The following is a 13,969-nucleotide window of genomic DNA, read 5'->3' on the forward strand; positions in this document are numbered from 1 at the left end:
TCCTAATAATTCCTAGCATCCTATTTGCCTTTTTGACTGCCGTTGCACACTGCATGGAAGTTTTCAGAGAACTGTCCACGATAACTCCAAGATCCCTTTCCTGATTTGTCGTAGCCAAATTAGCCCCCATCATACTGTACGTATAGTTGGGGTTATTTTTCCCGATGTGCATTACTTTACACTTATCCACATTAAATTTCATTTGCCATTTTGTTGCCCAATCACTGAGTTTGGTGAGATTTTCTTGGAGTCCCTCACAGTCTCCTTCTGTCTTGACTATCCTAAACAGTTTGGTAACATCCGCAAACTTTACTACCTCACTGCTTACCCCTTTCTCCAGATCATTTATGAATAAGTTGAAAAGGATTGGTCCCAGGACTGACCCTTGGGGAACACCACTATTTACCCCTCTCCAATCTGAAAATTTACCATTTATTCCTATCCTTTGTTTCCTGACTTTTAACCAGTTCTCAATCCAAGAAAGGACCTTTCCTCTTATCCCATGGCCATGTAATTTACACAAAAGCCTTTGGTGAGGGACCTTGTCAAAGGCTTTCTGAAAATCCAAGTATACTATATCTACTGGATCCCCCTTATCTGCATGCTTGTTAACCCCTTCAAAGAACTCTAATAGATTAGTAAGACAGGATTTCCCTTTACAGAAACCATGTTGACTTTTGTCCAACAAATTCTGTTCTTCTACATGCTTCACAATTTTATTCTTTATTATTGTTTCGACTAATTTGCCCGGTACTGAAGTTAGACTTAGCGGTCTGTAATTGCCAGGATCGCCTCTAGAGCCCTTTTTAATATTGGTGTCACGTTGGCTACCTTCCAGTCATTAGGTACGGAAGCCGATTTAAAGGATAGGTTACAAACTACAGATACTAGCTCAGCAATTTCCCATTTGAGTTCTTTTAGAACCCTTGGATGAATGCCATCCGGTCCCGTAGATTTGTTAACATTAATTTTTTCTATTTGTTCCAAAACCTCCTCTAATGACACTTCAATCCGGGACAGTTCCTCAGATTCATCACCCACAAAGGACAGTGCAGATTCGGGAATCTCCCCAACGTCCTCAGCCGTGAAGACTGAAGCAAAGAAATCATTTAGTTTCTCCGCAATGGCTTTATCGTCCTTGATTGCTCCTTTTATAGCTCGATCATCTAGGGGACCCACAGGTTTTTTAGCAGGTTTCCTGCTTCTAATGTACTTAAAAAACATTTTATTATTTCTTTTTGAGTTTTTGGCTAGCTGTTCCTCAAAATCTTTTTTTGCTTTTCTTATTACATTTTTACATTTGATTTGACAGTGTTTATGTTCCTTTTTATTTATCTCACTAGGATTGGACTTCCACTTCTTAAAAGATACCTTTTTGTCCCTCACTGCTTCTTTTACATGGTGGTTAAGCCACCATGACACTGTTTTAGGTCTCTTGCTATGTTTTTTAATTTGGGGTATACATTTAAGTTGGGCCTCTATTATGGTGTCTTTAAAAAGTTTCCATGCAGCTTGCAGGGATTTTGGCTCTAGTCACTGTGCCTTTTAATTTCTGTTTAACTAACCTCCTCATTTTTGTGTAATTCCCCTTTTTGAAATTAAATGCCAGGGTGCTGGACTGCTAAGGTGTTCTTCCCACCACAGGAATGTTGAATGTTATTATATTATGGTCACTATTCCCAAGCGATCCTGTAACGGTCTTATAACAAAAACCTTGTTATTCCTGAGCATGTTAGCACTTATATAGAGCCTCATTATAAGAACAAACCGTTTTCCCACAGTAGAGTTACTGTGTGGAATTCTCATTCTAGTTTGCAGCCTATGGCTTAGGAATTGTTTGATTGAGGAGTTCTGACTTGCCCCTCTGCTTCAGGAATCCCCTTTCTCCATCTCCAAGCCAACACCTAACAGGTTACTACTGCCTGATGCTCATGCAGGAGGGGAACAGGTTATGTGATGAGGCAACTGGGAAGAGGAACCGATATGGACACTTGGGCTATGTCTACACTGACAGGTTCTTGAGTAAGAACCTGCAGAGCATCCACACTGCTCACCTGCTCTTGTGCAAGAAGATTTACAGTACGGCGCCGTAAGTGAGGGCTTCTTGCGCAAGAGCTACGCTCTTTTCTTACAAGTGTAAGCTGTCGCGCAAGAGGGCAGTGTGGATGTGCGGCAGGGGTTTCTTGAGCAAGAAAGCCCTATAGCTAAAATGGCTGTCAGAGCTTTCCTGCGCAAGAGAGCATCCACACTGCCATGGACGCTCTTGAGCAAAAGCATATCTCGCACATGGCAGTGTGGATGCGTTCTTGCGCAAGACTTCTTGCACAAGAACCCTTGCGCAAGATACCACCAGTGTAGACATAGCCTTGCAGAAGAGCTAGTGGAGAAGCTAATGGGGTAGCAAAGTGGTCTCTGTAGGGTGGCAAATATTAGGTTCTGGCACTCAGTTTGGCAGCTGTGGTGGGTGTTCTATTTAACTGGGGGAGTAAGAGCTGGAAGGGAACCAGTCTCAGTATTTTAAGAGTTAAATGCTGCCACTAAATTACACTGATGGGGGTACAATTGCCACCTAAGAAATTTCTGTGTAGGTCCACCACACTTTTCAAGGGGCAATCATTCTACCAATTTTGCTGCTTCCTCCATCTCTCTGCATTTTGACTTTGTCATATTATGGCAAAGTCATGATTAAACATAGGTAATACAGAGCAATCATCTTTTTGAAAACAGGCACCAAACACACAAGAATATCAGAACATTCCTGGAGAAAAGTCACCAAGTCTTGCTTGTCTCTATAGCTTATCTCTGTTTTTAACATTACTTGGGGAAAGAAACAAGCATAAATTAGTACAGCCACTATCCTAGATTCAGTAAAGCTTACACAGATATGAGTTCTCAATGAAGGCACAAAGAGTTCTGTGTTGTCGCACTGTACTCACTCTCCTACAAAAAGAAATTTCTGTAACACTTCCAATTTTCACATTAAATTAAAAAAATCAGAGTTTAGTTAAATTTTAAATAATGAACACTAAAGGAAAAATTAATGATGAAAATAAAAGTTTGTTTTTGCTGCCTTTTACTTCACTGGCTACAAATTGACTTTAAGACACAGTATAAACTGAAATGTTTGTACTACTTTTTCCTGTTTCTTCTCTGCTTTATTGTCTATATTTTGGTTGACTGGTAACAATTTTGAGAGCTGTATTCCTTAGCTCTGCTAGAATAGAAGATTTGCTAGTGTTTCTGAAGTAAACCCTTGTTTGATAAAGATAGCGTGTAGTCAACCTGTGGAACTCCTTGCCAGAGGAGGCTGTGAAGGCTAGGACTATAATAGAGTTTAAAGAGAAGCTAGATAATTTCATGGAGGTTAGATCCATAAAAGGCTATTAGCCAGGGGATAAAATGGTGTCCTTGGCCTCTGTTCGTCAGAGGCTGGAGAGGGATGGCAGGAGACAAATTGCTTGATCATTGTCTTCGGTCCACCCTCTCTGGGGCACCTGATGCTGGCCACTGTTGGCAGACAGGATACTGGGCTAGATGGACCTTTGGTCTGACCCAGTATGGCCATTCTTATGTTATGTTCTTATGTATGTTCTTATGCTGATAGGCTAATATAAATGGTTGATTTCTGTGCACCATTCTATTATGGATAAGCATCAAGAAACTCAAAAGCACAGAGTTTTCCATCAAACCATATTTAAACGACTGAACAACTTAGGTCAGACTCAGCCTTGGCGGTATGACCCCAGAGACATAGTCAACACTTGTCAAGGGGTTTCACAAACAGCATGACCATTTCATATAGCTGAAGGAGAAGAAGGTACTGGCAAGCTGACGGGGAAATTCTGTTATGGAAAAATTAAGAATGACTAGGGTAGGTGACCTAGCTATACAGCCTTCAATTTCTGTTTCTAAGCCTCTGAATCCAGCCTATGGTATAAGAAATGACTGAAAGTTGTTAATGGCTCTTTAGTCGCTTATGATAGATAATTTGGTGGCCTCTGTCTGGTTCCTAGGAGATTGGCATCTACATTCCTTGAGGAATCCTTGTCAATAACTTCAGAAGAGAAGCCAAAGAATTGGCTGCACCCAGTACTAGCCAAAGAACCCAGAGCGCTAACATTTTGCTGGATCTTATATATTTATTGTTGTACCTGTTACACAGTAAATGGTTCATTTTTGCATCTTCCAAAGGATGAAAGAGAGCCCATCAAATCGGATGCTTTATAAGTATTAGAGAACCAGTCAGCAAGCTTAAGTTACATAACTAGCTCTGATTAGCTTAACTTTGGAAAGCTTAGAAGACAGACTCTAGATCAAAACTACATTACTTGAAAGAAAGTATACATAACACAATGAAGGGTCTCAATTTTTCTTTTTTATGTTCTCTATAGAAATGTACTTGTTTTTGCTCCCAATTTAAATATTAAAAGTAAGCTATTTACATCTATTTCTGGGAATTTAGCTTTTAAGTAGACTGCAGGACTCATGTGATACTCAGAATCTAATGACTAAAAAGCAAGCTTGTGCATAGTACTGAACGTGGCACTCTAATTCCAGGCCTAGTAGCATGAAATGTAATTTAATCTCATAGATGAATAGATTCAGGATATTCAAACACTGTAGGAGAAGATCCCTCACTAAGAATTAGATACACATAAAAATAGGTTTCATTCTATTTTGTCTTGTCCTCTGCAAATTCCATTGGCTAAAATAATATGGGGACAATTGCTCTGTCGGTGTAATTCTGTTAAAGGTAATGCAACTGAATTAGTAGAAAATTCGAAAATCTTGTTAGATACCACAAGTTCAGCAAGGTGAGTCTGGATTTGTTGTTGGATGGGAAACTGCTAGTGAAGATGCAGCTCAATTTATAAAGTGCCTACTACTGGAGGCATTGGTTACCTAAATATTTAAAGAGAGACCCGTGGGCATTCCAAAGTGCTCATTGTTATAATTTTGCTCCACTAATACCCTGGAGGAGCAGTTAGGCCAATGTTCAGTGCTTTTGAGGACACCACTAGGGAATTGTATTAACCTCATAAACCATTACTGGAACCATCAAAATGATATTAGCAGTCAGTTCATCAAGAATGAACAAAGAGATAAACTAAAAACAATCAAGAAGAAGATAAACAAATTAATATACCTGGCATACTGCCTTGAGGATCACCAAACACAGGCCTCCTAGCAGATTTCCAAAGACAGCACAAAGAAAGTCTCTTTTCTCTGGATCAGAGATTGTAATGTCAAATAATGACTGCGAGAGCATCATCCTAGCTGACCTTAGCAAATGTACGGTAATAAATAGTAAGAGGTGTTCTCTCTGCTTTTTATCCTTGCATAGTTCCATGGTTTTTAGCTATGAGCATCTTTCATACTGTTCCTTTTACTCTGAAACATAAAATAGCCTGAGGAAAAAAATCTCTTTTTATTAATAGTTGGAGATCTGGCCACCTTGAACATTTGTAATGGTCCGTGACCAAAGTATATTAGGAACCTAATATGACCCCATTTCAATTTTTTTTCTACTTAACTGAACTGCACTATCTCCCTTTTCCTCCCAAAAAACCCAAATATGTTATGGCACTTTCTTAACAAAGTGTCCCCTGGCAGCAAAGCTATCACAGTTCAGGGCAACTGTACTTGTATTTCCCTTCAGTGGTCCAGCTAATGCATCCAATCTCAGGATTCTACCTCCGAACCTATTAAATAGAGACCCACATCTCTCCTCCTTATGACCAGGGTATTTTCAGGTTGCACAGTTCTCAGTCTATACTATGCATTTCTCATTACAGACAGGTTGCCCCTGGATACCCGCTTGCTTTTCTTGAGAGAGAATTAACAAGTGTAACTGCTACATTGTAAGTACCACCCTGTTTTTACTAGTATGGGAATGGCTGGGTGAGGTTCTATGGCCTGCAATGTTCAGGAGATCAGACTGGATGATCATGATAGTATCTTCTGGCTATAAAGTCTATTAGTTTAAGAATAAAGTAGTCTTGCATAAGGTAACAAGCATTACAGAAGCGACGAGGAGTCCTGTGGCACCTTATAGACTAACTGAAGAGCCACAGGACTCCTCGTCGCTTTTGCAGATTCAGACTAACACGGCTACCCCTCTGATACTTAACAAGCATTACAGAGAAAATATATTAAAAGCAATAAAAGAACCTGCACACATGCCAATAAGTTTACCGGAACGAATCCCAATCCTAACATGGATTCTAACAAGTTCAGTCTTCTGCTAAACCAGGAAGAAGGCCCTATGCCAATTTAAAACCAGGTTATTTATCCCAAATCCTTGCTTTGTCTATTAGTGCCTAGTAGGGTTGCCAGGTATCCAGTATTCACCTGGATAGTCTGGTATTTTTAGCTCCTGTCTGGTAAAAAAAAAAAAAAAAAATTCAGAGAATACCGGACACCTGAGATGTCCGGTATTTTCTGAATTTTCCCTGGCCAGGAGGCAAAAATCCTGGGCACCTGGCAACCCTACAAATACTCAGTGTCTGGCCTCCCTCCCTGAGCCCGCCTTGGCTCTCAACAAGGCTTACCTGGTTCCCCAAGGCTGCCGGCACAAAATGGCTGCCGGCCAAAAGACCTAGGGAAAGCAATGCTTTCCCCTAGGTTTTAGTGCTCAACTACTCCCCCTGTTCCTATCCCTGCACTCACTCTTAAATGGGACATGCTGTTTTATTTTAATTTTTTTTGGCTCGGAGTTCTTTTTCTTTTTTTTGCTCAACAACTTTGGTCTCTCCTCCCCCTCCCTTTTTTCCCTTCAACAGAATTTTTTCCTGTTTTTGCGGGGGGGGGGGGGGGAGAGGAGGAGGGAAAGGTGTTCGGTATTTTTGTTTCAACCATCTGGCAAACCTAGAGCCTAGAGAATCCACTTTGAACAAGTACAGGCCTTTGTTTTTGGGAGGAGGGAGGTGTCTCTCTGGAGATGATACAACATGAATTTGCCTAATCATTCCTGCTGTTCTCCTATTCACCCTGCTCATGGAAATGCACACAGATCCACAACAACAGATTCCCAATTTCATTTTTAATACAATGGACTCAAAAGGCATTAATTTAATAAAATTCATTCAAGATACTGCAGAATATTGTTAGTCTGCCAAAGCAGCAGCCATTCACCGGTTTTCCATCAACTCATCCACTGGTCTGCCCACCCTTTAACATCTTCTGTGTTGCAGAGACTTAGCCCTCTGGCTAGCCACTTACAGTCCTACTCCTTTTGAAACATTCCAAGTGCAAACAAGTATGAAACAACATAAACTCTCCTATTCCTCTAGAAGAGCTGGTGGGCACTAGCCTCTGATCCTAACCAGGCTTAATCCTTAAGGATGGGATTTTCAAAAAAGCTCAGTGATGGCTAAACTCTACAAGAATATTGGTCATTGGGAATTTCACCAGTGACTTCCACTGAGTTTAATAGGAACAGAGTTCAGTCAATAGTGAGCACTTTTGAAAATCCCAGTCTAAAATTCCAGCTGTATTGGCTGGTTGTGTTTGATCACATAAGATGTATGGTATAATCTCTGTTCCTTGATTAGATGGGCACATGAAGGAGTTTGAAAATTTTATTTGCATGGAGTATTTGCAGATGCTTGTTACAAATATGCTTTCAGAAAACAATAATAATCATTGACTGATTACTTAAATGTCTGGGTAAAGAACATAAAGGGCACTGCACAAGTGAAATCATTTTGTAGTTTTAGCAATACTTGTTGACATCATTCTGGATATTACTTTCAAACTCATTATTTATCCAGAAAAGAAAAATCACAAAGTGATCCTTTTCAGATCTTATTCATTTCCCAAAACTGACCCTTCAGCAAACATTTGGACTTGCTACACAAAAGAAGAGAGACATGACTGAGTTCAACATGCTAACCTGACAGATTCCTTAGAATGAGCTAAGATCTAGCTTATAGATTTATTAATATTCCCATTTCTGACAACATGCCTTCTTGAAAATGAATAAAAATTATGAGAACTTTCCAAAACTGAAAAATTATGGATATTAACCTGACACTGATGCTTTTGAGCAGTGAGCCCATTGGGCTTGGATGACCTGGAGATAAAGATTTTAGATCTCAAAGAGCTGTATTCACCAGTGTATTATTTATATATGCCCTTCAAACTCACAAGATACTTTTTCAAAAGACACTACCCAACACTGTCAAAATTCTAGTGCAGGGCATAAGCAGGGATGAGTGCTTTAACCTTTCCAGGTACAAGGATCCACATGAAAAAATATATACATTAGGAAAGAGGAACCAACCCTGAAGTGCCTGTTCATTTGATGGATATTTTGCTTCAGTAAAGCACTTTGGGATTTGGCCTATAAAACCCAGAGCATTAAAACCACCAAAATTTTAGCATACAGAGAAGAACTGGGACATTCTGGAAGAAGGGGTGGCAACATTTGGGTAACTCATTTTCTAAATCTGATCTACTGAGTCATTTCTCTCACCAAGATCTGTCTTTTGTCTTTTCAGGGCCCAGTCCTATGAACTATGGCATGTATTCAATGGCCAATTAAATCAGTGGGTGTAGAGAGCACGGAACACCTCTGAGCAGACCTCATGACCAAGCCTTAAGTGATGAAGAGGAGTTTGAAATGCCTCCAAACTGAGAAATATAATTTTTATCGTGTGAGTGAGAGAGAGAGAGAGAGACACAGAAGACCACACGTGATAAAGTTACAACTCCCATAATATATTTTAAGTTAATAAATTCAAGGTGTAAAACAGTGCATGTTTTGACTTCTGTTATTTAAGAGGTATTATTACTTCGCTTCTTAATTTTCTTGTTACAAATACTATATACACTTAAACCTGGCAGCTCAATCTGAACAGCTGGCCCCACAAACAAAAATGTGAGGAGATAAACAGAGTTTTGCCATCTGTCAGTAGAAAAGGACTGCAAGGACATGTTAAAAGATCCTCAAGTTGCAGACGCCTGAAGTAGAAAATAAAAATTCTTAGAGTATAACATATTCCAGTTTTTTCATTGTAGCAGAATACATCAAGAGAAAAATGTTTTAAAAGTGGATGTTATTTAGAAATGGGTAGCTAATCCATAACGTTTGTGTAACAAAGAGGGAGCTACACTTTTTTGTTTTGAAATTATATGATTATAATGCAGTACTCAGATGTGCACTGAAGGAGCTGGATGAAGATAAAGTTTAGGAAGCCATTCTTAAATGTGCAACTTCTACTTTTTGAATGAGGATGACATTAATAGTTGATCTCATGAATAATCCCAGAAGAAAGTCAAAACCTGAGTAAATCTGTTTTCATGTATATGCCTCTGATTTCTAATGGTAAGAAAGTTCTAAAAACAAAAAACAAACAAACTGCAGCACACTCTTTTTTCAATGCAACTAAAGATGTATTTTTGTCATTAAAAGTTCTTAGAAGTAGATTTTTTTTTCATCTAAATAATGTATTTACAAGGACAATATTAGATAAATGTTAGTATATAGATAAAAATGAAAGGTAATCAATTTTTAGCCTAGTGCCTTTTTAAAAACAGTCAACACTCAGTGAGTGACCTATGATGAGGTACTAGTAGAAACACAGAATACATATAATACAATCTAGCAAAGAAAGTAACGGATTACATAACAGGAGAGATGTGCTTGAGCCACACAGTTCAGATTTGGCTGACAGAAGAGCAGTCTCCAAGTGGGAGCGCAGGAAGTAGAAATGAGAGTACATGCATGGAGTACGTTGTCTATTCCTACAAGAAAAATCTGAAAAAAACCCTCCCTGACTTTTAGGAGAAAAATTGCCCTGACAAATGTACACAGTTTCAAAATTTAAGAGCAATAGCCTAACTCCATAGAAGCTCAGGGGAGTTTCTGTGACTTTATCAGGAGTACAGTTAGGTGAGCGCAAAGCACTTACACCTTACTTTAGAAATACAGATTGATCCAATGCCTAGTGAAGCCAATGAAAAGACTCCCATTGATTTCATTATACATTCGATTGAGCTCTTAGGGATTATTCCTGTGAGCATTCTTATTGAAGTCAATGACAAGAGTTGTAGAGTAGGGCAAAAAATGTTGGTGCATAACAAATTCACCAAAAATGCAGCTTTGGCCAACTTCAACATAGAAAATTGTTTTTAAAAAAGGTTAAAAACGTTCATTTCAACATGTTCAAATTGAGCCACTTTTACAGTTACAGGCAGTCCCCGGGTTACGTACAAGATAGGGACTGTAGGTTTGTTCTTAAGTTGAATTTGTATGTAAGTCGGAACTGGTACATATTGTAGGGGAAACTCTAGCCAAACATTTTTTTTAGTTTTGGATAGCATAGGGAAAGGTAAACTCCCCTCTAATGTTTGTTTTGCTGTCTGTTCCCCTGTTCAGAAGATTTCACATCTATTTCTGTCCCTGTGACAAACTCAGGACTAAAGGAAAGTGATAGAAAGTAACTCATCAAATACCAAATAGCTCTGCACCATGCTTTGAGCTAATAGCTTTATTTCCACACACCACCCAGGGTTCTAGGAGGAGGGTTCTTTTTTTGCTAACACAATGAGGCCAGCACTTTGTTTGTTTTGGTGGAGTCTTTGTTTGCCCAGGGAGCCCAGCATGTATAGGGGGAGGAGGGGCGGAGAGGCTGCTTTGTCTGCTGTTCCGCAGCCTGTTGCTCAGGGGAGGGGGCAGCCTGTTGCTGGCAGGGGGGGAGGGGGGGAGGCGTGCAGGATGCGAGGCTGCAGGGGGGGGGGAGGGCAGCGGGCTTGGGGAGGCACTTTTCCTCTGCCCCGCAGCTCTGCGGGATCCCTGTCCCTGTGGCCAGCTGCTGCAGGCAGAGGCCAGTTGGAGCCGGCCGAAGAGGAGGAGGAGGTGGATTCTAGGACCCAGGTGAGCGAGCCCCGGGGACGCTGCTGCACTCCGGGAGCCCGGCATGTATAGAGGGGAGGAGGGGCAGAGAGGCTGCTTTTGTCTGTTCGGCAGCCTGTTGCTCAGGGGAGGGGGCTACATCTACACTGGCATGATTCTGCGCAAATACTGTTACCGGAAAAGTTTTTCCGTTAAAAGTGTTTGCGCAAGAGAGCGTCTGTACTAGCATGTGCCTTTGCGCAAAAGATTTGCTTTTGCACAAAAGCATCCGTGCCAGCGTAGATGCTCTCTTGCGCAAGAAAGCGCTGATGGCCATTTTAGCCATCGGGCTTTCTTGCGCAAGAAATTGATGTTACCTGTCTACACTGGCCTCTTGCGCAAGAACACTTGCACAAGAGGACTTATCCCTGAGCGGGAGCATCAGACTATTTGCGCAAGAAGCACTGATTTCATTCAGTAGAGCGTCAGTGTTCTTGCACAAATATTCGTGGCCAGTGTAGACAGGCAGCAAGATTTTGCGCAAAAGCAACTGCTTTTGCGCAACATCTTACCAATGTAGACACAGCCAAAGATTGTTTTCTGCACAAAATTCTAGGACTCTAGTACCATTACTTGATAATATTCCAATTGTGCGAGGACTTATAACTATTTTCCAGAATCTCCTATCCTTCCCAATTTGGAAGTACGATAAGTCAAGATGGTAAATACTCTGAAGAAATTAGAATATGGATTGGCAAAGCAAATACAGCCTTCGATTAACTTAGGAACAAAAAGTTAAAGGTTAAAATCAAAAGTTAACATACAAAACTAAGTTCTTCCATACAAAACTAAGTGTCTACTCAGCCATCGTTGTAGCGATAGAAACCTATGGCAGTGAAACCTGGCAACTTAAAAAAACTAGATGCTCACAAGTAAGATGCCCTTCATGCTAAGTGCTTCCAGAGAATATTAGACATAAGCTATGAGGAAAGAAAAACAAATCTTGAGGTCAGAAAAATGGCTAAAGTGAGGACTCTTGCAAATAATTTGTGAGAAGACACTAAAGGCATGTGTTAAAAAGGAATTGTAACCGATCGCCAATTAAAATAAAATCCAACAAGAAAGAGGGACAGACCTAGGATGACTTGAAAGTATACAATGAATAATGAAAAAGGAAAAGTTAATTAGAAATGGGAGGACTTGTGTCACATGTCAGCTGATTCGCAAGCATGGAGAATATGGGTAGCCCATTGTGCTGAAAAGCATGGGTTGGACTAAGGTCTAAGGATGAGATGGTAAAAGATGTCCTATATACTACTGAGAATAAATGTCTAACAGAAACACTACACATTTTACATGAAATATTTTTTCTCTTCTGAGCAGACACAAAAAGCAATTTTCCAGAAATTAAAAAAAATGTGTTATTATTCCAATTATTCTAAATTACACCAATTATTTCCAAATCTCATTACCCAGAAAGGACTAGTCCAATTAGCCTTAGACTTTTCAGAACTATTCTCTAGACAACAATTACATGAGAAAAACTTCTGATTTTTTCCCCCTAAAATATTTTCTGTGTTTGCTTAAAATGTTAACAGGCAACTACGTAGTCACTACTCTGGTTTTGTAATTGTAGACCCCACTTTTATCACATTATTATAAGGTGGGATGCCCTGTAAATAAGATGGGGTTAGCCCCCACCTGAGAATAACTAGTTGCATTCCAGCTGGCCATACAGAAGACTCAGGATATGACCTGGCAAGGAGGGCTTGCCACACCACCCAGATGAAAGGCCTGGTGGAGAAACCTATTACTTAGACAACAGATCTCTGAGGCAAAGATTTTAGGAGGGGCCAAGACTTGGTTTATCTGTTCTGATATATTTAGCTGTGTGTATACAATAAATGCATCCCTGCAGAAAGTGACTGAAATATTGTCAGTGGTGGGAGACTCCTTAATGCCCACCAGCTTGTATGAAAGTGGGAAAACAGAAGCAGTGTCCTTTGCCATGTTTGAAGAGACTGTGCTACACATATACAGCACTGCAATAAATATATTCCAGACAAAACAGACAAAAGGCTTGATATAAACAAACTGGAGAGAGTCCAGATGAGAGCACAAAAATGTATATAAAGTTTAGAAACCTTCATCTATGAAGAAAGGTTAAGAAAACCTGATTAATTTTGAGAAAAGAAGACGGATGGGGAACTTTATAACAGTCTTCCAGTACCCAAAGGATTGTTATACTGCTGTCTATGTCCACTGAAGGTAGGACAAGTAGTTATGGGCTTAGTCTGCAGCAAGTGAATCAGATTAGACAACAGGAAAAGAACGGTAAACGGTGAAATAAGTTCCTAAGTGAGGTTATGGACACCCCATCATTGGAGATTAAGATTTTTAAAATTTTTAAGATTTTAAGGTGTTTAAGAACAGGTTAGCCCTACTGTTCTATATTTCTTTGGTTCTATTCAAATCCCAATTAAGTGAAGTCAATGGGAATCTTGGTATTGACTTTAATGGGCCCCAGATCAAGCCTGAAGTCCTCATTTATCACCCAAGTTCAGCATTTGCTTGAAGGTCACCCTTCTTTTTTGGGAGCATAAAGCTCTCTTTAAGTCTCCACTCTTTCTCATCAGAAATATGCTATTGTCCACAAGTCCACAACATAATCATGTTTTCCTCCCCAGTTTCCATTAAGTAGAGCTTCATCGTAATAGGCATTTACAACTGGCACATTGAAATGCATCAAAAGAAGGAGCAGGTTTCATTCCACTTCACAAAGTTTCAACATCACATGCTAATATACTTTTAATTCAACCAGCATACAGTTAATTGTGCATGGGATATACCTGAATGAAAGGGAAAAGGAGTCCCACTGAGAAGTTGGAGAGCCAGTTGACTGTCCCAGCTATCATAAATGCGGCAGGCTTTTGAGATTGCTGAAAAAACTCTCCAGTCAAGACAAATGGAATCCCACCTGAAATACAACAGCCAAAAAATGGATGGTTTAATAACCTCTGTGATCTAAAGCTGTGGTAGTAATTATTATAGAAATATCAGAAATTCACAAGCACTGAGATCTGTGACATCAATCAATGTCAGGTGCAGCTACCTGTCTCTATTCTGGTGTGA

The 13,969-nt window shown here is 39.9% G+C and overlaps 1 protein-coding gene and 1 long non-coding RNA gene across 5 annotated transcripts in view; one reads left to right on the top strand and one right to left on the bottom strand.

Annotated features, from left to right (window-relative positions):
• The window catches only part of LOC102454236 (uncharacterized), a 64,641-nt gene extending 55,953 nt beyond the window's left edge, over positions 1 to 8,688 (top strand). For both annotated transcript variants that reach the window (XR_012904375.2, XR_016349394.1), the window contains exons 3-4: positions 5,796 to 5,861; positions 8,502 to 8,688. This is a non-coding gene — a long non-coding RNA (uncharacterized LOC102454236). The remainder of the gene's footprint in view (positions 1 to 5,795; positions 5,862 to 8,501) is intronic.
• SLC2A9 (solute carrier family 2 member 9) overlaps positions 1 to 13,969 on the bottom strand; it is a 178,318-nt gene that overhangs the window by 23,056 nt on the left and 141,293 nt on the right. For all 3 annotated transcript variants that reach the window (XM_075930735.2, XM_006128181.5, XM_006128182.5), the window contains one exon: positions 13,687 to 13,814. In XM_075930735.2, the coding sequence (XP_075786850.2) occupies positions 13,687 to 13,814 (128 nt within the window). The remainder of the gene's footprint in view (positions 1 to 13,686; positions 13,815 to 13,969) is intronic.

This window comes from Pelodiscus sinensis, chromosome 4 (genome assembly GCF_052426305.1).
Source record: "Pelodiscus sinensis isolate ZL-2025 chromosome 4, ASM5242630v1, whole genome shotgun sequence".
Lineage (NCBI taxonomy): Eukaryota > Metazoa > Chordata > Testudines > Trionychidae > Pelodiscus > Pelodiscus sinensis.